This window comes from Hylobates moloch, unplaced genomic scaffold (genome assembly GCF_009828535.3).
Source record: "Hylobates moloch isolate HMO894 unplaced genomic scaffold, HMol_V3 SCAFFOLD_3, whole genome shotgun sequence".
Classification (NCBI taxonomy): Eukaryota; Metazoa; Chordata; class Mammalia; order Primates; family Hylobatidae; genus Hylobates; species Hylobates moloch.
Window position 1 is genome coordinate 119,903,018 of NW_026652278.1, and position 22,114 is coordinate 119,925,131.

At 40.4% G+C, this 22,114-nt stretch overlaps 1 protein-coding gene across 10 annotated transcripts in view; it reads left to right on the forward strand.

The window, feature by feature from the left end:
* Nucleotides 1–21,457, forward strand: part of ABHD18 (abhydrolase domain containing 18) — a 79,854-nt gene extending 58,397 nt beyond the window's left edge. For 8 of the 10 annotated variants that reach the window (XM_058436753.1, XM_058436746.1, XM_058436748.1 and 5 more), the window contains 5 exons: nt 367–456; nt 1,724–1,825; nt 9,231–9,609; nt 11,264–11,426; nt 17,140–21,457. In XM_058436753.1, coding sequence (XP_058292736.1) covers nt 367–456; nt 1,724–1,825; nt 9,231–9,609; nt 11,264–11,426; nt 17,140–17,191 — 786 coding nt within the window. In that variant the 3' untranslated portion in view covers nt 17,192–21,457. Of the gene's footprint in view, nt 1–366; nt 457–1,723; nt 1,826–9,230; nt 9,610–11,263; nt 11,431–17,139 lie in introns of those variants that run through there. The other 2 variants (XM_058436752.1, XM_058436751.1) reach the window with 2 other exon arrangements.
* Nucleotides 21,458–22,114: the final 657 nt, after the last annotated feature.

Genomic DNA, 22,114 nt, shown 5'->3' on the forward strand with positions numbered 1-22,114 from the left:
TGTGATTTTGCTCTATCTGGCAAGTCACTTAAGTAATTAGTGTGTTTACCCTGCTGCCCAGCATCTACATCTTGGCATCTTTGCTCCATATTTACACAGTAGAAAGTAGCTCTCAGTGAATGGTCTTGAGGTTACTTAAAGTTTTGTATTACATTTTATTGCTTTCTAAAGGGGAAATTAAACGTTGTTGAATTTATGATTTGGGAAAGTTAATGAGGTGGCTAGACATTCTCACGAATGTTTGCAGACTTTGTGTTTATCTGACCAACTATTTACTGCACGGAATGCTTATTAATATTAAATATTTTTATTTTAATGAATAGAAACTCTAAATAGAAGCTCTCTAAACTATCTGTTATATTACAGATGGCTTCCTTAGCGGTATCCAACTGGCCTAAGCCCATGCCATTGATTCCATGCCTGTCTTGGTCCACAGCATCTGGGGTCTTCACTACGGTAATTTAATTGTAATTAATATTAGGTAGCTATATATAATTAGAGGTAATTGTTTTTTGGGGGTCCCCAAAACCACCCTCAGCTTTGGTGATTCAAAGAAAGAATTATAGGACTCAGGATATAGTCGTAATCATGATTAAGGCTTAACTAGAGCAAAAGATACAACACAGTCAACAGAAGGAAAAAGCGCATGAGGTAGAATCCAAAGGAAACCAAGAACAAGCTTCCAAGAGTCCTCTCCTAGTGGAGTGTTACAGTTCATGCTTAATTCTTCCAGCAATAATTATTGACAGTAAGTGCAAAGTGCTGTCTATCAGTGAAGCTCCGGAGCCTTGCAGTCCAGAGTTCTTATCAGGGGTTAGTGACTTAGATAACTTCTGCCTAGCATGCACCAAAAATTCAAAAGGAAAGCAGGTGTTCAGCAGAAACCGCGTTGTTTATATAAGCAGTTTAGGTACAGTGACCCACTCTTATCATTTAGGAAAAGTTTTATGTAAGTGTAGAAAGCTGTTTACTGGTCAAGTTCCCAGACTCCAGTTAAGGGCCAACCTTACAAGCAGGCTAAAGATAGGCAGTCTTAGGCCAGGCGTGGTGGCTCACGCCTGTAATCCCAGCACTTTGGGAGACTGAGGCTGGTGGACCACCTGAGGTCAGGAGTTCAAGACCAGCCTGGCCAACATGGTGAAACTCTGTCTCTACTAAAAATACAAAAATTAGGCCGGGCGCGGTGGCTCACGCTTGTAATCCCAGCACTTTGGGAGGCCGAGGCGGGCGGATCACGAGGTCAGGAGATCGAGACCACGGTGAAACCCCGTCTCTACTAAAAATACAAAAAAATTAGCCGGGCGTGGTGGCGGGCGCCTGTAGTCCCAGCTACTCGGAGAGGCTGAAGCAGGAGAATGGCGTGAACCTGGGAGGTGGAGAGCTTGCAGTGAGCCGAGATCGCGCCACTGCACTCCAGCCTGGGTGAAAGAGCAAGACTCTGTCTCAAAAAAAAATAATAAAAATAAAAAATACAAAAATTAGCTGGGCGTGGTGGCACATGCCTGTAGTCTCAGCTACTTGGGAGGCGGAGGCAGGAGAATTGCTTGAACCCAGAAGGTGGAGGTTGCAGTGAGCTGAGATAGTGCCATTGCACTCCAGCCTGGGCAGCAGAGTGAGACTTCGTCTGCAAAAAAAAAGGTAGTCTCACACAGTAATAATAATAAAAGTATTGGGCAAATTGCCTTATGATGTGGTTTGATCTTAATTTAGCTTATTATTTCAGGGTGTGTTGAGTAAATCAATTAATTGGAGGGAGCTGGAAAAGCAGTATTATACCCAGACAGTTTATGAAGAAGAAATTATTCACATGCTTGAATACTGTGGAGTAAGTATTTCACTTTCCACCCAACATTGGTGGCGGGGGGAGTTGATTGTATATTTAATGATTCAGGTTTTTAAAGAGAATAGCACATTTTTAAAAACATAGCTGTACATAATATTTTTTACTTAAAAAAATTTTTCATTTTTGCCTGGGCATGGTGGGTCACACCTGTAACCCCAGCACCTTGGGATGCCGAAGTAAGTGGGTTGATCACTTGAGGTCAGGAGTTTGAGACTAGCCTGGCCAACCCCATCTCTACTAAAAATACAAAAATTAGCCACGTGTGGTGGTGGGTGCCTGTAATCCCAGCTATTCAGGAGGCTGAGGCAGGAGAATCTCTTGAACTTGGGAGGCAGAGGTTGCAGTGAACCAAGATTGTGCCACTGCACTCCAGCCTGGGTGACAAGAGTGAGACTCTGTCTTAAAAATAAATAAATAAAAATTCTTTTAAAATAAAACACAGATACAGAGAATCATGCAAAGCAAATATGTGGTTTACTACATTTATTAAAAGGCAAACACACTGTAACTAGTACCTAGGTCAAAAATAAAACTTGACCACCCAACCCAGAAACCCCTTCAAATGTGTCCTAATCACAAGGCCTTCCTCCCTGCATTATTGGTAATCATTATGCTTATGTTTATAGTAATTACTCCTTCTGCCTTTAAAATAATTTTATTATCCAAATATGTATCTGTAGACCCTGTAGTTCTTTTATTTGAAGTACCTTTAATAAGTTGCCTTCCAATAGAAAACCAAACACCGCATGTTCTCACTCATAGATGGGAATTGAACAATGAGAACACTTGGACACAGGGCAGGGAACATCACACACCAGGGCCTGTTGGCGGGTGGCGGGCTAGGGGAGGGATAGCATTAGGAGATATACCTAATATAAATGACAAGTTGATAGGTGCAGCAAGCCAACATGGCACATGTATACCTATGTATCAAACCTGCACATTGTGCACATGTACCCTGGAACTTAAAGTATAATAATAAAAAATCAATCAATCAATCTGTAAAAAAGAAAAAAAATAAGTTGCCTTCCATCCCTTTATTTTCCTTATAATTTATTTCATGAAGAATTTAGGTTATTTGACCTGTAGGTTTCTCACAATCTAGATTTTTCTGATTGCGTTCTCATGGTACAGTTCAGCATATTGCTCTACATTGCCTGAAAATTGGGAGTTGGATCTAAAGGCTTGATTAAACTCATTGTTTTGATTTCTTTCACAAGGCTATATAGGAAACACATAATATCTGATTATCTCTTTTTTTATGATGTAAGCCTCTACTGATGCTTAATGACTATATCAATTCATTGAAGGTTGCTGATATTCTATTATTTCTTTTTCATGTATTAGTTTGAATACTTTTATAGGGAGACACTTACCTCATATATTATTTAGTTACATGGTAGTTCAGTTTGTATAAGAAAGGCAGTTATGATAAATGCTTGATTTTTTTTCTGTAATTTACCAGTTTTCAAGATGATGAATTGGTTTCCTATTACTCTTCAAAAGTGACCGATCCTTTTCTTTTTTTTTTTTTTTTTTTGCTCTCTCTTGCTCTGTCGCCCAGGCTGGAGTGCAGTGGCACTATGTTAGCTCTCAGCTCACTGCAACCTCCGCCTCCCAGATTCAAGCAATTCTCCTGCCTCAGCCTCCTGAGCAGCTGGGACTACAGGCATGCGCCACTATGCTTAGCTAATTTTTGTATTTTTAGTAGAGACGGGGTTTCACCATATTGGTTAGGCTGGTCTCAAACTCCTGACCTCGCAATCCACCCGCCTCGGCCTCCCAAAGTGCTGGGATTACAGGCATGAACCACCGCGCCCAGCAATCCTTTTCATGAATTTAAATTTTTTACTGTTTGAAAGATACTGAGACTCTTAAGAAACTTCAAAAAAAAGAAATCTTTCTACTATAAATGAGGACTTTTTATTTATAATTAAATCACTGTAAACTTTACTCTTGTAAAGTAGGTCTATCTTGCATAACTTCAAAAGGTAGTTGATTGCTTGCCTAAGAACTTTATTACAAAATAGCTTTATCAGGGCCAGGCGTGGTGACACATGCCTGTAATCACAGCACTTTGGGAGACTGAGGTAAGAGGATCACTTGAAGCCAGGAGTTTGAGACCAGCCTGGGAAATAAAGTGAGACTCTTGTCTCTACAAAAAAAAAAAAAAAAAAAAGGCTGGGCACGGTGGTGCACGCCTGTAGTCCTAGCTACTCAGGAGGCTGAGGTGGGCAGATCACTTGATCCCAGGAGTTCGAGGCTGTAGCAGTGAGCTATGATTTGTGTCATTGCACTCCAGCCCAGGTGACAGAGCAAGACCATTTCTCTTAAAAAAAAAAAAAAAAAAAGGCTGGGCGCAGTGGCTCATGCCTGTAATCCCAGCACTTTGGGAGGCCGAGGAGGGCAGATCACGAGGTCAGGAGATCGAGACCATACTGGCCAACACGGTGAAACCCCATCTCTACTAAAAATACAAAAAATTAGCCGGGCATGGTGGCAGGCAGGCACCTGTAGTCCCAGCTACGCGGGAGGTGAGGCAGGAGAATGGCGTGAACCCAGAAGGTGGAGCTTGCAGTAAGCCAAGATCACACCACTGCACTCCAGCCTGGGCGACAGAGCGAGACTCCATCTCAAAAAAAAAAAAAAAAAAAAAGCTTTACCTGCTAGTTAGTTCCTATACATATAATCAGAAGAATACCTGTATTTGAAAGCTTTTGAGAAACTTACATGTATGTTTTAAAGGAAATTTATAAATTTTAGTCATCTGAAATTGCAATGTAGTTGTCTTAGTCAATTTTGTGTTGCTGTAACAGAATATCTGAGACTGGGAAATTTATAAGACCAGAGATATATATGGCTCACAGTTCTGGAGGCTAGAAAGTCCAAAGTTGAGGGGCCCACATCTGGTGAGTGCCTTCTTGCTGCATTATTTCATGGCAGAAGGCATAAGGACAAGAGAGAATGCGTGTGTGTGCAAAAGAGATAGAGGGAGGGAAGAGGCTGAACTCATTCTTTTATCAGGAATCTATTCCCGATAACTAACCCACTCCCACAGTAAGGGCCTTAGTCAATTTACGAGAGCAGAACCTTCATGGCCTAATTAAAGGTCCCACCTTTCAACACTATTATATTGGGGATTAAGTTTCCAACACATGAACTTTGGGGGACATATTTAAACCATAGCGGTAGTCTTATTTGGCACTTCTCATCTCACTTAGAACCAGTTCACAATGATGAATATTCAATAAATGTTAAGATGTTTTCCCTACTCTCTGTGTTTTCCCAGTCAAAAAAAAAAGTTCAATTTATTGGTGTCCCACTCTGAGTAATTCGGGGACCCTTTGATCTTTACATTTCCATGTGTTACTAAACTTCCTTTCTCTTATAGTGATTTGTTGTGGTAACCAGGTTGTTGGGTATTTTTATTTTCCTTGCCTTTAACCAATTTTAATTTTTTTTTTTTGAGACGGGGTTTCACTCTTGTTGCCCAGGTTGGAGTGCAATGGCACAATCTTGGCTCACGGCAACCTCCGCCTCCTGAGTTCAAGCGATTCTCCTGCCTCAGCCTCCCGAGTAGCTGGGATTACAGGCATGTGCCACCACGCTCGGCTAATTTCATATTTTTAGTAGAGACAGCGTTTCTCCATGTTGGTCAGGCTGGTCTCGAACTCCTGGCCTGAGGTGATCCTCCCACCTCGGCCTTCCAAAGTGCTGGTATTACAGGTGTGAGCCACTGTGCCCGGCCAACCAATTTTAATTCTTTAACTTAAAAAAAGGCTGGGCGCGGTGGCTCACGCTTGTAATCCCAGCACTTTGGGAGGCCGAGGCGGGCGGATCACGAGGTCAGGAGATCGAGACCACGGTGAAACCCTGTCTCTACTAAAAAAAAAATATAAAAAAAAAATCAGCCGGGCGTGGTGGCGGGCGCCTGTAGTCCCAGCTACTCAGAGAGGCTGAGGCAGGAGAATGGCGTGAACCCGGGAGGCGGAGCTTGCAGTGAGCCGAGATCGCGCCACTGCACTCCAGCCTGGGCGGCAGAGCGAGACTCCGCCTCAAAAAAAAAAAAAAAAAAAAAAAAACTTAAAAAAAAAAAAAGTATGGTCATATAATTCAAGCATCAAAAAGTATAAACAGATATATATAGTGAAAAGATTCCTACCCCATCTGTGCTTAGGTCCAATCACCATCAACAAATAACAACCTATATTGTTTAGTGTTTCAGGGAATTTTTGGTCCATGTGCAAACCAATAAAAATATGAACTTTTTAAATCTTTTTATTTTGTTGAGACAGGGTCTGGCTCTGTCACCTTCCACCTCAGCCTCCTGAGTAACTGGGATTATAGGTATGCACCACCACACCTGGCTAATTTTTGTATTTTTTGTAGAGATGGGATTTCACAATGTTGCCTAGGCTTGTTTCAAACTCCTGGGCTAAAGCAATCTGCCTGCCTCAGCCTCCCAGAGTGCTGGGATTACAGGTATGAGCCACTGTGCCCAGTCTCACTTCCCTTTTTTATGGACTATACAAAGTGTTTCCTTATTATTTTTTACTGCTATATAATAGTCTATTATGTGAATGGGTGTACCATAATTAATCAATCAGTACCCTGTTGATAGATGTTTATGTTGTTTCTCATCTTTCGCTATTAATAAACAGTGCTGCAGTGAGTAACTTTGTACATTCATGTTATATAAGTGTAAATTCCTAGAAATATGATTGCTGAGTCAAGGGTATAGTAATGTAGTTAGATTTTGTCTAATTCTAGTTATGTCAGTTTACACCACCAGCAGGAATGTGTCTGTCTTCATAAGTTCCCAAATTCAGTGTGTTATCAAACTTGAGTTTTTATTTTTTTGTCAACTGGCACTGGAAAATGGCATAGTTTTAATTAACTTAAGCATGAGGGAAATTGAGCAAGTTTTTGTAAGTTTAAGAGCAGTTTGGCTGCGCACGGTGGCTCACACCTGTAATCCCAGCACTTTGGGAGGCCGAAGTGGACAGATCTTGAGGTCAGATTGAGACCATCCTGGCCAACACGGTGAAACCCCATCTCTATTAAAAATACACCATGGCCGGGCATGGTGGCTCACGCCTGTAATCCCAGCACTTTGAGAGGCCAATGGATCACCTGAGGTCAGGAGTTCGAGACCAGCCTGGCCAACATGGTGAAACCCCGTCTCTACTTAAAATACAAAAATTAGCCGGGCATGGTGGCAGGCGCCTGTAATCCCAGCTATCCGGGAGGCTGAGGCAGGAGAATTGCTTGAACCCAGGAGGCAGAGGTTGCAGTGAGCCCAGATCATGCCATGCCATTGCCCTCTGTGTGAGAGTGTGACTCTCCCTCTCAAAAAAAAAAAAAAAAAAGAAAGCAGTTCGTATTTTGTTTTCTGTTACCTTTATATGTATATCCTTTGCTCGTTTTGGGGGTTCTGGGCTTTTAAAAAATTATTCAGTTCTAGCTCTTAATAAATTAAAGTGATTTGCCATTTGTAATATGAGTTGCAAATATATTTTCCCGGGCTGTCATTTTTTCTTTTGACTTTGGTTTTAGCATATAACAAAGTTTATTTTTACTTATATTCTGTTGTACAGTCATGCTCTGCATAACAGTGCTTCAGTCACATATATAAGGTGGTCCAAAAGATTGTAATACCATATGTTTACTATACCTTTTCTTTTTCTTTTCTTTTTTTTTTTTTTTTGAGATGGAGTCTTGCTCTGTCACCCAGGCTGGAGTGCAGTGGCACAATCTCTACTCATTGTAACCTCTGCCTCCTGGGTTCAAATGATTCTCCTGCCTCAGCCTCCCAAGTAGCTAGGATTACAGGTGCCCACCACCACACCTGGCTAATTTTTATATTTTAGTAGAGACAGAGTTTCACCATGTTGGCCAGGCTGGTCTTGAACTCCTGACCTCAAGTGATCATCAACCCACCCTTGGCCTCCCAAAGGGCAGGGATTACAAGCATGAGCCACCGTGCCTGGCCTACTGTACCTTTTCGATGATTAGATACACAAATACTTACAATTGTGTTACAATTGCCTACAGTATTAAGTACAGTAACATGTTGTACAGGTTAGTAACCTAGGAACAATAGATTATACCATATAGCTTAGGTGCGTAGTCAGCTATACCGTCTAGATTTATGTAAAGACACTGTGATGTTCACACAACAATGAAACCACTTAATGATGCATTTCTCAGAACATATCCCATCATTAAGCAATGCATAACTGTATTTACAAGTCCTTAAACTTAGAATATAGTTTTGAGACTTTAATAGGCAATATTTCTTTTTTTCTTGATAATTTTTTTTTTTTTTTTGAGACAGAGTCTCACTGTGTCGCCCAGGCTGAAGTGCAGTGGCACAATGTCACGTCGCTGCAACCACTGCCTCCCAGATTTAAGCGATTCTCCTGCCTCAGCCTCTCGAGTAGCTGGGATAACAGGCACACACCACCATGCCCGGCTAATTTTTGTATTTTCAGTAGAGACAGGGTTTCGCCACGTTGGCCAGGATGGTGTCGATCTCCTGACCTCGTGATCCGCCCTCTTCAGCTCCCCAAAGTGCTGGGATTACAGGCGTGAGCCACCACGCCCAGCCAATAATTTTAAATTCTGGTTAGTTCAACCAGAGAAGGGGATTTGGAGAAGCTGGTGTCCTCCTGTGCTTGAATTTACATTACTTAGTTGTAAGACTTTTAGAAGTTCAAAGGTTAAGGCAGATCATGGATTTTAAAAGTTTGGCTATAAAAAAAAATGATGCAGGCTAAATGATACCCTTTACTGTTTAGTAGGAAACAGCAATAAAGTGTAAGTCGTTTATCTTAGTCCTGAGTTAAATTTTAATGCATCTTTGTTTTTTAAAAAAGTTATGGTAAATAGATACAACATAAAATTTACTATCATAACCATCTTTAAGTGTATAGTTCAGTGGCATTAAGTATATACATGTTGTGCAACCATCACCACCATCTATCTCCAAAACGTTTTTATCTTCTCAAACTGAAACTTACCCATTGAACAAAACTACTCATTCCTCCCTTCTCCTAGTCTCTGGCAACTGCCATTCTCTTTCCATCGCTATGAATTTTACTACTATAGGGACCTCATACAAGTGGAATCATACAATATTTGTCCTTTTGTGTCTGGCTTATTCACCTAAGATAATGTCTTCAGTGTTCATCCATGTTGTAGCATGTGTCAGAATTTCATTCCTTTTAAGACTGAATAATGTTTAATTGTTTGAATATACCACATTTTATTTATCCATTTATTCATTGATGGACATTTGTCTTCTCTCTTTTTTTTTTTTTGACAAAGTTGTTAATAAAACCCTATTTTATATTAAATAATGTTTTCTTTCCTTTCATATGTTCAGACAGATTCTTTCAAAATGGGACAAGAGTTTGTGAAACACTTCACTAGCAATGCAGACAAGCTAACTAACCTTAATCTGGTTTCCAGAACTTTAAATTTAGATATATCAAACCAAGTTGTATCCCAAAAACATGCTGACTTCCATAATTCTAGTAAAACATCTGTCAGCGCAACATCAGAAGGACTCTTATTGCAAGATACCTCTAAGATGAAGCGCTTCAATCAAACACTTTCAACCAACAAAAGTAGTTATATAAGTCGCAACCCTCAGTCATACCACCTACTTAGTAAAGAACAAAGAAGAAACAGTCTTCGGAAAGAATCTTTAATATTTATGAAAGGAGTCATGGATGAATGTACTCATGTAGCAAATTTCTCAGGTACTAATTTTTATATGAAATTGAGAATATTTGCTGATGTGTAAATATTTGTGAAATATTTTAAAGGATGCTTTATAGGATAATTTTATATTTTCAAGGGTGTATTTTTTTGTTGGCTCCAGAATATGTTTGCAAAGATAAGTTGGTTACTTAAATGTATCATATTCTATCTATGAAAATTTAAGATTATCTTATTCATTAAAAAGCACACTGGACAGCCGGGTGTGGTGACTCATGCCTGTAATCCCAGCATTTTGGGAGGCTGAGGCAGGTGGATTGCTTGAGCCCAGGAATTCAAGACCAGCCTGGGTAACATGGTAAAACCCTGTCTCTACCAAAAAAAAAAAAATACAAAAAAGTAGTCATGTGTGGTGGTGCATGCCTGTAGTTCCAGCTACTTGGGAGGCTGAAGTGGAAGGATCGCTTCAGCCCAAGGAGATGGAGGTTGCAGTGAGCCAAGATCACACCACTGCACTCCATCCTGGGTGACAGCAAGACTCTCACACACCCGCACAAACACACACACACACTCTCACACACTCTGGAGCTGGACACAGTGGCTCACGCCTATAATCCTAGCACTTTGGGAGGCTGCGGTGGGAGGACCGCTTGAGCCCAGGAGTTTGACACCAGTCCGGGCAACATAGTGAGACCCTGTTCCTATAAAAAATGTAAAAATTAGCTGGGTGGCCAGGCCCAGTGGCTCACGCCTGTAATCCCAGCACTTTGGGAGGCCGAGGCGGGTGGATCACTTGAGGTCAGGAGTTTGAGACCATCCTGGCCAACATGGTGAAACCTCATCTCTACCAAAAATATAAAAAATTAGTTGGGCATAATGGTGTGTGCCTGTAATCCCAGCTACTCAGGAGGCTGAGGCAGGAGAATCATTTGAACCTGGGAGGTGGAGGTTGCAGTGAGCAGAGATCATGCCACTGCACTCCAGCCTGAGTGACAGAGTGAGACTCCATCTCAAAAACAAAAATAAATTAGCTGGGTATGGTGGCACATGCTTATAGTCCCAGCTACTCAGAGGCTGAGGCAGGAGGATCCCTTGAGCCCAGGAATTCAAGGTGGCACTGAGCTATAATTGCACCACTGCACCCTAGCCTCGGTAACAAAGTGAAACTCTTATCTCCCAAAAAAGAAAAAACTGGATTGCTGAGTGTGGTGGCATTCACCTGTAGTCCCAGCTACTCAGGAAGTTAAGGAGGGAGGATCACTTGAGCCCAGGAGTTTAAGGTGTAGTGCACTATGATCTTGCTGGTGAATAGCCACTGCATTTCAGCCTGGGCAACACAGTGAGATCCCATCTTTAAAATAAATGATTGAGGCGATGCATACCTCATGTACTCTGATGTGATTATTATGCATTGCATGCCCATATCAAAATATCTCATGTAACCTATAAAAATATACACCTACTGTGTACCCACACACACACAAAAGAAATAAATTAGTTAATTTTTAAAAACCACAGTATTTTGTATCATTTTTAGAATATTTATCTCGTACTGGAGATGAGTAAGGTAGCATAGTTGATTTTTAATTTAATCAAAAAATGTTTAGTTCGATGAATGTTTTATTTGCTGCATTGTGTGGTGTTTTTTTATTTTCTAATGTGTATATGTTGAATTTTTAAAAATCCTATACCTAGTCCCAGTTGATCCAAGCCTCATTATAGTGGTTCAAGCCAAAGAAGATGCCTATATTCCACGAACAGGAGTTCGAAGTTTACAAGAAATTTGGCCTGGTTGTGAAATCCGATACTTAGAAGGAGGTCATATTAGTGCTTATCTTTTTAAACAAGGACTCTTCAGGTAAGATGGCTGGTCTAAACAGGTATTCGTTCATTTGTTGTTTGTCTTCTGGATTTTTTTGCTTCAACAAATATAAAAGATTAGATATTTTTATAGTCTGTTTCAATCTTTGAATTCCCTCCTCACCTCCCACAAATCTCACATTGAGTTACTTTTCCCTCTTTCCTAGAATTTCATCTTCTTCTTTTCTTTTTCTTCTAAAGAACTAAGCATGATGCATATCATAGGCATGCTTTATCGTGTGGCTTCCCCCTCTTCAAATATTAATGGCCAGGTATTTTAGGATGTGAGAAGGAAGATCATGGCTTGTTAAAGTTGCTTTGGTGCATCAAGAGTCTTTTCACTCTATTCTGATGTTTTTTCAGAATGGCCTGAACATCTGTGGAATAATTTAGCAATGTTTTTCAGTTAGCAAGTGAATATTGAACCTTAAATAAGAAGTGCTTTTAATGTTAATAACCTTATATGACTCCACTATTTTGGTTAGAACTTATAAGGCCGGGCGCGGTGGCTCACGCTTGTAATCCCAGCACTTTGGGAGGCCGAGGCGGGCGGATCACGAGGTCAGGAGATCGAGACCACGGTGAAGCCCCGTCTCTACTAAAAATACAAAAAATTAGCCGGGCGTGGTGGCGGGCGCCTGTAGTCCCAGCTACTTGGAGAGGCTGAGACAGGAGAATGGCCTGAACCCAGGAGGCGGAGCTTGCAGTGAGCCGAGATTGCGCCACTGCACTCCAGCCTGGGTGACAGAGCGAGACTCCGTCTCAAAAAAAAAAAAAAGAACTTACAAAAACTTTTATGCTGGCTGGGCGCGGTGGCTCATGCCTGTAATCCCAGCACTTTGGGAGGCGGAGGCGGGCGGATCACGAGGTCAGGAGATCAAGGCCATCCTGGCTAACACAGTGAAACCCCATCTCTAGTAAAAATACAAAAAAAAAAAAAAAAAGTAGCCAGGCGTAGGTGGTGCATGCCTGTAGTCCCACCTACTTGGGAGGCTGAGGCAGGAGAATGGCGTTAAAACCCGGGAGGCGGAGCTTGCAGTGAGCTGAGATCACACCACTGCACTTCAGCCTGGGAGACAGAGCGAGACTCCGTCTCAACAAAAAAATTTTTTTTATGCTAAAACTATAATTTTCTGGTATTCTGCATTATTGGAACATATTCCTCATGTTATTATTAATGGTTAAATAAATTAATTCACATAAATGGTTAGATCAGTGCCCTGTACATAAGTGTTAAAAAAAACTGCCAACTGGATAGCTGTATGATAGAAGAATTGTATGTGATACGTTTGACATGTTTTAGCTCTTGTTAACATAAGAAATAAGTTTTCTATATGTTACTTATCTAGCCCAACTTATAAATGTCACCCTTTTGAGAAATAAACCAATTCTTCAAGTCTGTCATGTCTTGAAGGATATAGTAAACCTTTCTTTTTATAGTATGATCTTTTAAGAAGTATTCATGTAGCATTTGAGTCCCTATTGCTGAGTGAGCAGACTATCCAATACTCATTGGCCCTCTGGCACAACAAAATTAAAACAAATAAAAATCCGTGACTACCTAGGGTTGCTAGGATTGCTTAAGAAGAGTCTAAAGTTCTGTTATACATGTGAATGCAGAGGACCCACATGCTTGCATTAGTAAATTAGTATCAAATTTCTTTCTTTTGTGTGTCTAAGTGGGAGTATAGCTAAGAGGTATTAGGAAGAGTAGATTTATAATGAAAGTCAAATATAAAAACTCAAAAGTGCTATTATGAAGGCTTCATTTGAGAGAGATAAATGTTAACTATTATGTGCCAGATGCTAGGGCAATTGCTCTGTTATTATCCCCTTTACACAGAATAGAGGGAACAAAAAAGATTAAGTAACTTGCTCAAGCGGAATCACTACTAAGCTATTTGACTTCCATTCCCCATCAGTCACTTCAAAACTTAACAGAGATTAGATGACATTGGAATAGTAGAATTTTTAAAAATTCCGTCTTTTCACACACCAAACATAAAAATGAAAGAAGCTGCCAGGCGCGGTGGCTCACATCTGTAATCCCAGCACTTAAGGAGGCCAAGGCGGGTGGATCACGACGTCAGGAGTTCGAGCTCAGCCTGGCCAGTATGGTGAAACCCCATCTCTACTAAAAATACAAAAATTAGCTGGGCGTGGCCGGGCGCGGTGGCTCAAGCCTGTAATCCCAGCACTTTGGGAGGCCGAGGCAGGCGGATCACAAGGTCAGGAAATCGAGACCATCCTGGCTAACATGGTGAAACCCCGTCTCTACTAAAAATACAAAAAATTAGCCGGACGTGATGGCGGGCGCCTGTAGTCCCAGCTACGCGGGAGGCTGAGGCAGGAGAATGGCGTGAACCCGGGAGGCGGAGCTTGCAGTGACCCGAGATCGTGCCACTGCACTCCAGCCTGGGCGACAGAGCAAGACTCCGTCTCAAAAAAAAAAAAAAAAAAAAAAATTAGCCGGGCGTGGTGGGTGCACGCCTATAGTCCCAGCTACTCAGGAGGCTGAGGCTGAAGAACCGCTTGAACCTGGGAGGCGAAGGTTGCAGTGAGCTATCGCGCCACTGCATTCCCCCTGGAGGCAGAGGTTGCAGTGAGCTGAGATGGCACCACTACATTCCAGCCTAGGTGACAGTGAGACTCTGTCTCAAAAAATGAATGAATGAATAAATAAAGCCATTCCTTTATGTGCTCTAATATTTTGTGTTATTTAGAGCTTATTGATAATACAAGTGAATAAGAGACTATTCACATGATTGAAAAGGGACGTACATTTCCTAACCCTTCTCACATGTACACAAGCCCGTATTGTAACTTTCGGCACCAGGAAGTAAACAAATTCAGATTCATTCCACAAGAGCAAGTGCCTGGAACTAACTGAGGAAAAAAATTATCCAGTGGGTGGGCCGGGCACGGTGGCTCACGCCTGTAATCCCAGCACTTTGGGAGGCGGAGGCGGGTGGATCACGAGGCCAGTAGATCAAGACCATCCTGGCTAACACGGTGAAACCCTACTAAAATAGAAAAAAATTAGCCAGGCGTGGTGGCGGGTGCTTGTAGTCCCAGCTACTCCAGAGGCTGAGGCAGGAGAATGGCGTGAACCTGGAAGTCGGAGCTTGCAGTGAGCCGAGATTGCACCACTGCACTCCAGCCTGGGCGGCAGAGCGAGACTCTGTCTCAAAAAAAAAAAAAAAAAAAAAATTATCCAGTGGGCAATAATTTCAAAGTCCTGTTTACTTCTTCCCTATTGCTGTCATATCTGTCTTCAAAACAAAATCTCTTTATGTGTTTACACCAACATGCAAATATCCACCTCTAATTTTTTTCCCTTCTTATGGTTCATTATAATTCACAGGGAACAAATACTTGAGCCAAAGAAAGACAAGCATGTTGTAAAACTATGACTTCCCAACATATTGGAAATAATAATCTATTAGCAGGCTATCAGTTTCAAAGATAGTCTTTTTTTTTTTTTTTTTTTTTTTTTTTGGTTTCCTTGAGACAGAGTCTTGCTCTGTCACCCAGGCTGGAGTGCGGTGACGTGATTTCGGCTCTCTGCAACCTCCACCTCCCGGGTTCACGCCATTCTCCTGCCTCAGCCTGTGGAGTAGCTGGGACTACAGGCGCCCGCCACTACGCCCGGCTAATTTTTTTCTATTTTTAGTAGAGACGGGATTTCACCGTGTTAGCCAGGATGGTCTCGATCTCCTGACCTCGTGATCCACCTGTCTCAGCCTCCCAAAGTGCTGGGATTACAGGCGTGAGCCACCACACCTGGCAAAAGACAGTCTTAATAGCTTTGTTTGGATGTGAGGATACGGTTAGTTGAACAAGTGGGATACAACATTAATATCTGATAGTTATTTAAACTGGGTGAAAATACAGACGTACATTTTCTTTTTTCTTTTTTCTTTTTTTTTTTTGAGCCGGAGTCTTGCTTGTCACCTAGGCTGGAGTGCAGTGGCACGATCTTGGCTCACTGCATCCTCCGCCTCCCAGGTTCAAGCAATTCTCCTGCCTCAGCCTCCCGAGTAGCTGGGATTACAGGCACCCACCACCACACCCGGCTAATTTTTGTATTTTTAGTAGAGACGGTGTTTCACCATGTTGGCCAGACTGGTCTCAAACTCCTGACCTTGTGATCCGCCCACCTTGGCCTCCCAAAGTGCTGGGATTACAGGCATGAGCCACCGCGCCCGGCCTAGACATGCATTTTCTTAAAAGCCTGGAGGAAAGATATGAAAAGATTAACAGTAGATGTGAGTGATGGGATTATGATGTTTTCCCCTTCCTATGTTTTAGATTTTCTGAATATTCTGCTATGAAAATGTATTATACAATAGAAAAAAAACAGTTTTAGAAAAAAATATGAATGGGGCAGGGTGTCGCAGGACTATAGTTCCAGATACTCAACAGGCTGAGGTGGGAAGATAGCTTGAGGCCAAGAATTTGAGGCTGCAGCGTGCTACGATTGCACCTGAGAGTAACCACTGCACTCAAGCCTAGGCAACATAGCGAGATCTTGTCTCTAAAGAAAAAAAAAAAAGAAAAAATATCTTATGGAAGATAAAATTTGTCTATTCCTTTTCTTTCTTTTTTTTTTTTTGAAACAGTTTTGCTCTTGTTGCCCAGGTTGGAGTGCAATGGTGTGATCTCAGCTCACTGCAACCTCTGCCTCCCAGGTTCAAACAATTCTCCTGCCTCAGCCTCCTAAGTATGGGATTACAGGCATGTGCCACCACACCCGGCTAATTTTTTGTAATTTTAGTAGAGACAGGGTTTCTCCGTGTTGATCAGGCTGGTCTCAAACTCCTGATTTCAGGTGATCCGCCTGCCTCGGCCTCCCAAAGTGCTGGGATTACAGGCTTGAGCCATCGCGCCCAGCCTGTCTATTCCTTTTCAATTGAAATATTAAAATACTTGGTAAACTTAATGTGGGAAACCAAGGCTTTTGATTTTAAGTAGCCAGGAACATGTTCATAGTAAATGAAAAACATCTATATCATAATCTGTGAAATAGAATCTTACATTCTGAAAAGTTACATAATTAATTTTCAACAAAGTGATAAGACAATAAATCAGTTCCTTTTTCTTTCATAATTTATTTTATACACACATTATACACATATGCCTCTGTGTGTGTGCGTGTGTGTATGAATATATATATATTCTAAGGCACAAAAAAGTGCTTCAGAAAAAGATAATGCTTTTAGAGCCATCATAAGTTGGAAGTATATTTGAGGTTTTCCAGCAGTGGTGGTAAAGTTGCATGCATCTGAGGCAGGCGGATCACTTGAGGCCAGGAGTTCGAGACCAGCCTGGACAACATGGTGAAACCCCGTCTCTACTAAAAATACAAAAAATTAGCAGGGTGAGGTGGTGCATGCCTGTAATTCTAGCTACTTGGGAGGCTGAGGCATGAGAATCACTTGAACTGGGAGCAGAGGTTGCAGTGAGCAGAGATCATGCCACTGCACTCCAGCCTGGGCGACAGAGCGAGACCCTGTCTCAAAAGAAGAAAAAAAAAGTTACATGGATTCAAACACCCATTCTGGGGAGGGTAACTGCCTGTTTCATAGCTATTTAGAGAGGATGTCAAGTTGCAAGCCACAGATAAGTTTGGAAATAACTTACAGTAAAGGCATTGTTTGTCCCCCCTTTTTGTTAGTTACTTAGAGTTTTTCTTTCATATTTAATTTTAGACAAGCCATCTATGATGCATTTGACCGCTTCCTCCATAAATATGCTAACTAATTGGATTATTACATGTAACCAGTATGGCCATGATGTTTCTTACAAAAGGGAGCTTCATCCTGTGATCATGTGAAGGACAAGCAGATAGCACTAATATATCTAATGGCTATCAATGTAGTCTGGAATTCATTGTTACACATCAGTTAACTGTAAACTTCGAATACATTTGAATAATTTCAAGATAATATTTGAAGTAAATAATGTTAAAGTGTTTTTATTATTGTTTATTGGAATCCCATATACTCAATGTTTAGTCTGTTGTTACTATTTATGAAAAACTAAATTTTTAATCATGAATAATTTATTAAATTAAATAAATTTATTCATAGAAACTTTTCTGGGTTTTAGTAAAATTGCTAAATCAAACCAAGATTTTAATATATCAGCATTTACTTTGTACCCTTATAACATTTCACTATTGACTTGATTTGAGAAACATGTTTATTTTTTGAATGTTCTTGTGTTCAACTAATTTTCTGCTGTGGAAATAAATACTTATGATATATAAAATCAGTGTTAACTTGAATTCTAAAATATCCTGATAGCTTCATAGATAAGTGCTTTTCTTTTTCTTTTTTTTTCTTTTAACATGTACCTCTACTTGAATGTAAGTGCTTTTAATAATCAAAGTGAGTGGCAGGGTGCGGTGGCTCACGCCTGTAATCCCAGCACTGGGAGGCTGAGGTGGGCAGATTACCTGAGGTCGGGAGTTCAAGACCAGCCTGACCAATATGGAGAAACCCCCCCCCCACCCACTATAAATAGAAAAAATTAGCCAAGCATGGTGGTGCATGCCTATAATCCCAGATACTCAGGAGGCAGAGGCAGGAGAATTGCTTGAACCCGGGAGGCAGAGGTTGTGGTGATCCGAAATCATACCATTGTACTCCAGCCTGGGCAGCAAGAGTGAAACTCCGTCTCAAAATAATAATAATAATAATCATCATCATCATCAAAATGAGTGTTCTGCAGATAAAATGCATTAGACTTTGCTAGACTAAAACTTTACTAAAGATTAGGGTTTTTAAAAAATGCCAATAGGCCATGTGCGGTGGCTCACGCCTGTAATCCCAGCACTTTGGGAGGCTGAGGCGGGCGGATCACAAAGTCAGGAGTTTAAGACCAGCCTGGCCAACATGGTGAAACCCCATGTCTACTAAAAGTACAAAAAAATTAGCCAGGCATTGTGGCGTGTGCCTGTAATCCCAGCTACTCGGGAGGCTGAGGCAGGAGAATTGGTTGAACCCAGGAGGCAGAGGTTGCACTGAGCTGAGATTGCACCATTGCACTCCAGCCTGGGCAACAGAGCAAAACTCCATCTCAAAAAAAAAAAAAAAAAAAAAAACATTAGCTGGGCATGGTGGCAGGCACCTGTAATCCCAGCTACTCGGGAGGCTGAGGCAGGAGAATTGCTTGAACCCGGGAGGCAGAAGTTGCAGTGAGCGGAGATCACACCACTGCACTCCAGCCTAGGAGACAGAGCAAGACTCTGTCTCAAAACAAAACAAAATGCCAAACTTATTTCTCCCTACTAAAAAGTTTCAATTCACAAAAATGGAAACATTGGAAGACCTGTTGCATTAACTGATGGAGTGCAGTGGCATGATGTTGGCTCACTGCAACCTCCGCCTCCCAGGTTCAAGCGGTTCTCCTGCCTCCACCTGAGTAGCTGAGATTACAGGTGCCCGCCACCACGCCTGGCTAATTTTTGTATTTTTAATAGACACGAGGTTTCGCCATGTTGGCGAGGCTGGTCTCGAATTCCTGACCTCAAGTGATATGCCTGCCTTGGCCTCCTAAAGTGCTGGGATTATAGGCATGAGCCACCACACCCGACCTGACATTTTATTTTTATTTTTTTAATTACATTTTTTTATATGCTTACTCTTTGGATTGCTAACAATCTAACTAACCAAATACTTAACAGCTTTGGCTTTTAATTTCAGAATTTAATAGACACATATGCAATTGATTTGTCCCATATAAACTTTATTTTACAGAAAATATTTAAAGTTTTATGTAATAGCTATTAACTCTCTTAAATGGGGGGTTATATGGCTAGATTTGGTGCTTTCTTTTTATGTTAAACTTCTCTAGCTGTCAGCTAAAATGTTAAAAAAGTAGAAGATATTTTAGGGTATTGTGTGAAGTTTTACAGTAGGTATATTTGAGTTTTGTTTGAAATCTGCGTTGTCTGTGAATTATTTTTAAATAGGTATTCTTAGTCTACTAATGATATTTGAATTATAATGTGCCTTTGCAGTCTTTTTAAAGGAGATTTCATTTGTCACCTCTAATGCTTCTATCATCTTAATTTTTTACAAATATTTAAAAATTATTAATGTGAAGTTATTGATGGTAGACAAAGTAGTAACTTCTTTCAAACTACTTTGGCACAACAAGCCAACACTGTACAGCTCTTTGAGCTATAAGCAATTTTACATGTTCAGATGAGAACCTTTAGTTTTAACCAAAAGTATAACATCTACTAAAGTCCTTCCACAAAATACTTTTTAAAATAAAACTTGCCAACTGAATTATGATTTTCTTATATTATGTATATAGTGAGGTTATATGATTGAATGCTTTTTGAACAATAGTTTTAGTAAAACCAATACTTTATTATTGTTCACATAAACATTTCTTACTAAGCAATAATGTACTATGTTGTGTGAATTTCTATTGTTAAAAAAATGAAATTTTGATTTAGTTTTAATTAATTCTTAGGCATAACTAACTTTTCTAAATAAAGTGTGAAAGAAAGTATTTTTAAAATTTCATCTCTTAGCCAGATGTTTTAAGAATATATCCCAGGCCGGGCGCGGTGGCTCACGCTTGTAATCCCAGCACTTTGGGAGGCCGAGGCGGGCGGATCACGAGGTCAGGAGATCGAGACCACGGTGAAACCCCATCTCTACTAAAAATACAAAAAAATTAGCCAGGTGTGGTGGCGGGCGCCTGTAGTCCCAGCTACTCGGAGAGGCTGAGGCAGGAGAATGGCGTGAACCCGGGAGGCGGAGCTTGCAGTGAGCCGAGATCGCGCCACTGCACTCCAGCCTGGGCGACAGAGCAAGACTCCGTCTCAAAAAAAAAAATAAAAATAAAAATACAAAATTAAAAAAAAAAAAAAATTAGCCAGGCGTGGTGGCGCATGCCTGTAATCCCAGCTACTCAGGAGGCTGAGCCAGGAGAACCGTTTGAACCCGGGAGACAGAGTTGCAGTAAGCCGAGATTGTGCCATTGCACTCCAGCCTAGGCAACAAGAGCGAAACTCTGTCTCAAAAAAATATATATATATCCCTAAAACTACCTCAGTTGAAGAATTCAAAGTGCAAAATAACTTTTCTTAGAATTTTTTAATCTATTCCCCCCAAAATGGTGGCGTAAGTATTCTCAAATATGTAAGTATACACATATATGTATATGTATACATTTTATATATATATACGTATATGTATGTGTGTATATAGAATATGTATTATATATACACACATACATATACGTATATATATATATATAAAATCTCAAAGAAGTGTAGTCTGCCATTTGTCTGCCATTTTGAGGATTAGGTACTACATAAAATATTAGAAATTCATTTAGACCAGAGTTGTAAACTGGTAGTTCACATAGGCCAGTTTGACCCACAGTTATTTTATTGGATGTACATAATGTTTCAAAAATGTTTGAATTTGAAAAGTCTTTTGATTGTGTATGCGTTCCCCAGTTTGCCACAGCCTACTGGACTTCCCTCTTATATCAGACAACTTCTCTACTTTGTAGTTCCTGCTCAGCCCTGAAGATCTCTAAGTTTGAGACCCCTGATTTAGATCTGTAATTAGAAAAGGCTTCTGAATTTCATGATTTGCTAATGTAATTACTATTAAGTCATTTTAGCATGTGCATTTTAGATTCCTTCTTTGTATTTTTGTAATGTGGTGCTTTCTCTCATAAAGATAATTGAATTGTTAACACTGTAATTGAAATTTTAAAAATCATTTCCAAATCTTTTATTATTATATTTCATAATAAAAGTCTATTTAAAAAGCTAATCATTTGTGCTTTTTTTCAAGAGGTATTATTGTAAATACAGTAGACAAATGTCACATTTGATTATTGTATCCAAACTTGAGTGTATATGTTCCCTCTTTGTTATTATGCCCTAAACAAAGTAAGACAGAAATAAGCAAGGGAGGCTCTAGCAGAACAGTATCAGTATCTCTATAAAAATAACCAAAATTTTCCCCAAATATGTGTGATCTGAGGGAAATAAACATTCTTACAGACCATAGTTATCTCAATGTTGCTCAATGTTGAATGTGATTACATTTACACTCATGAATAAATATACTGCAAACAAAATCTAGAGATTTAGTTAGACTGGGAATGGGAGTCTTAGATAGTCTTATTAACTATTATATGTTAATAATAGTAACTTCGTTTGGAAATGTGAAGAAAGATTATGGTAGATTAGACAAAGGGGAAAAAGGTCATTTGTCCACTTTGCAGTAAAATAGCCTAATTCTATGAATATTCTTATAGACAAAATCCTAGGAAACCAATGACTGTATGAATTATAAGCCAGGAATTCAATCGGCCAGCACCTTGGTGGACTCCCCAGCTCCAGAAGTGTGAGAAATAAATATCTGTTGTCTAAGCCACCAAATTAAGGTATTATTTTGTACTAGCCCAAACAGACTGAGGTAACAGGTCATGTGAGCAAGCATTAAATAAGAGTATAAAACAGCACTGTCCAATATAACTTTATACAGTGACAGAAAAGTACTCCATCCACTCTACCCAACACAGTAGTCATTAGTCACATGTAGCTATTGATCATGTGAAATGAGGCAATCATAACTGAGGTACTGAATTTTTTTTTTTTGAGACGGAGTTTTGCTCTTGTTGCCCAGGCTGGAGTGCAGT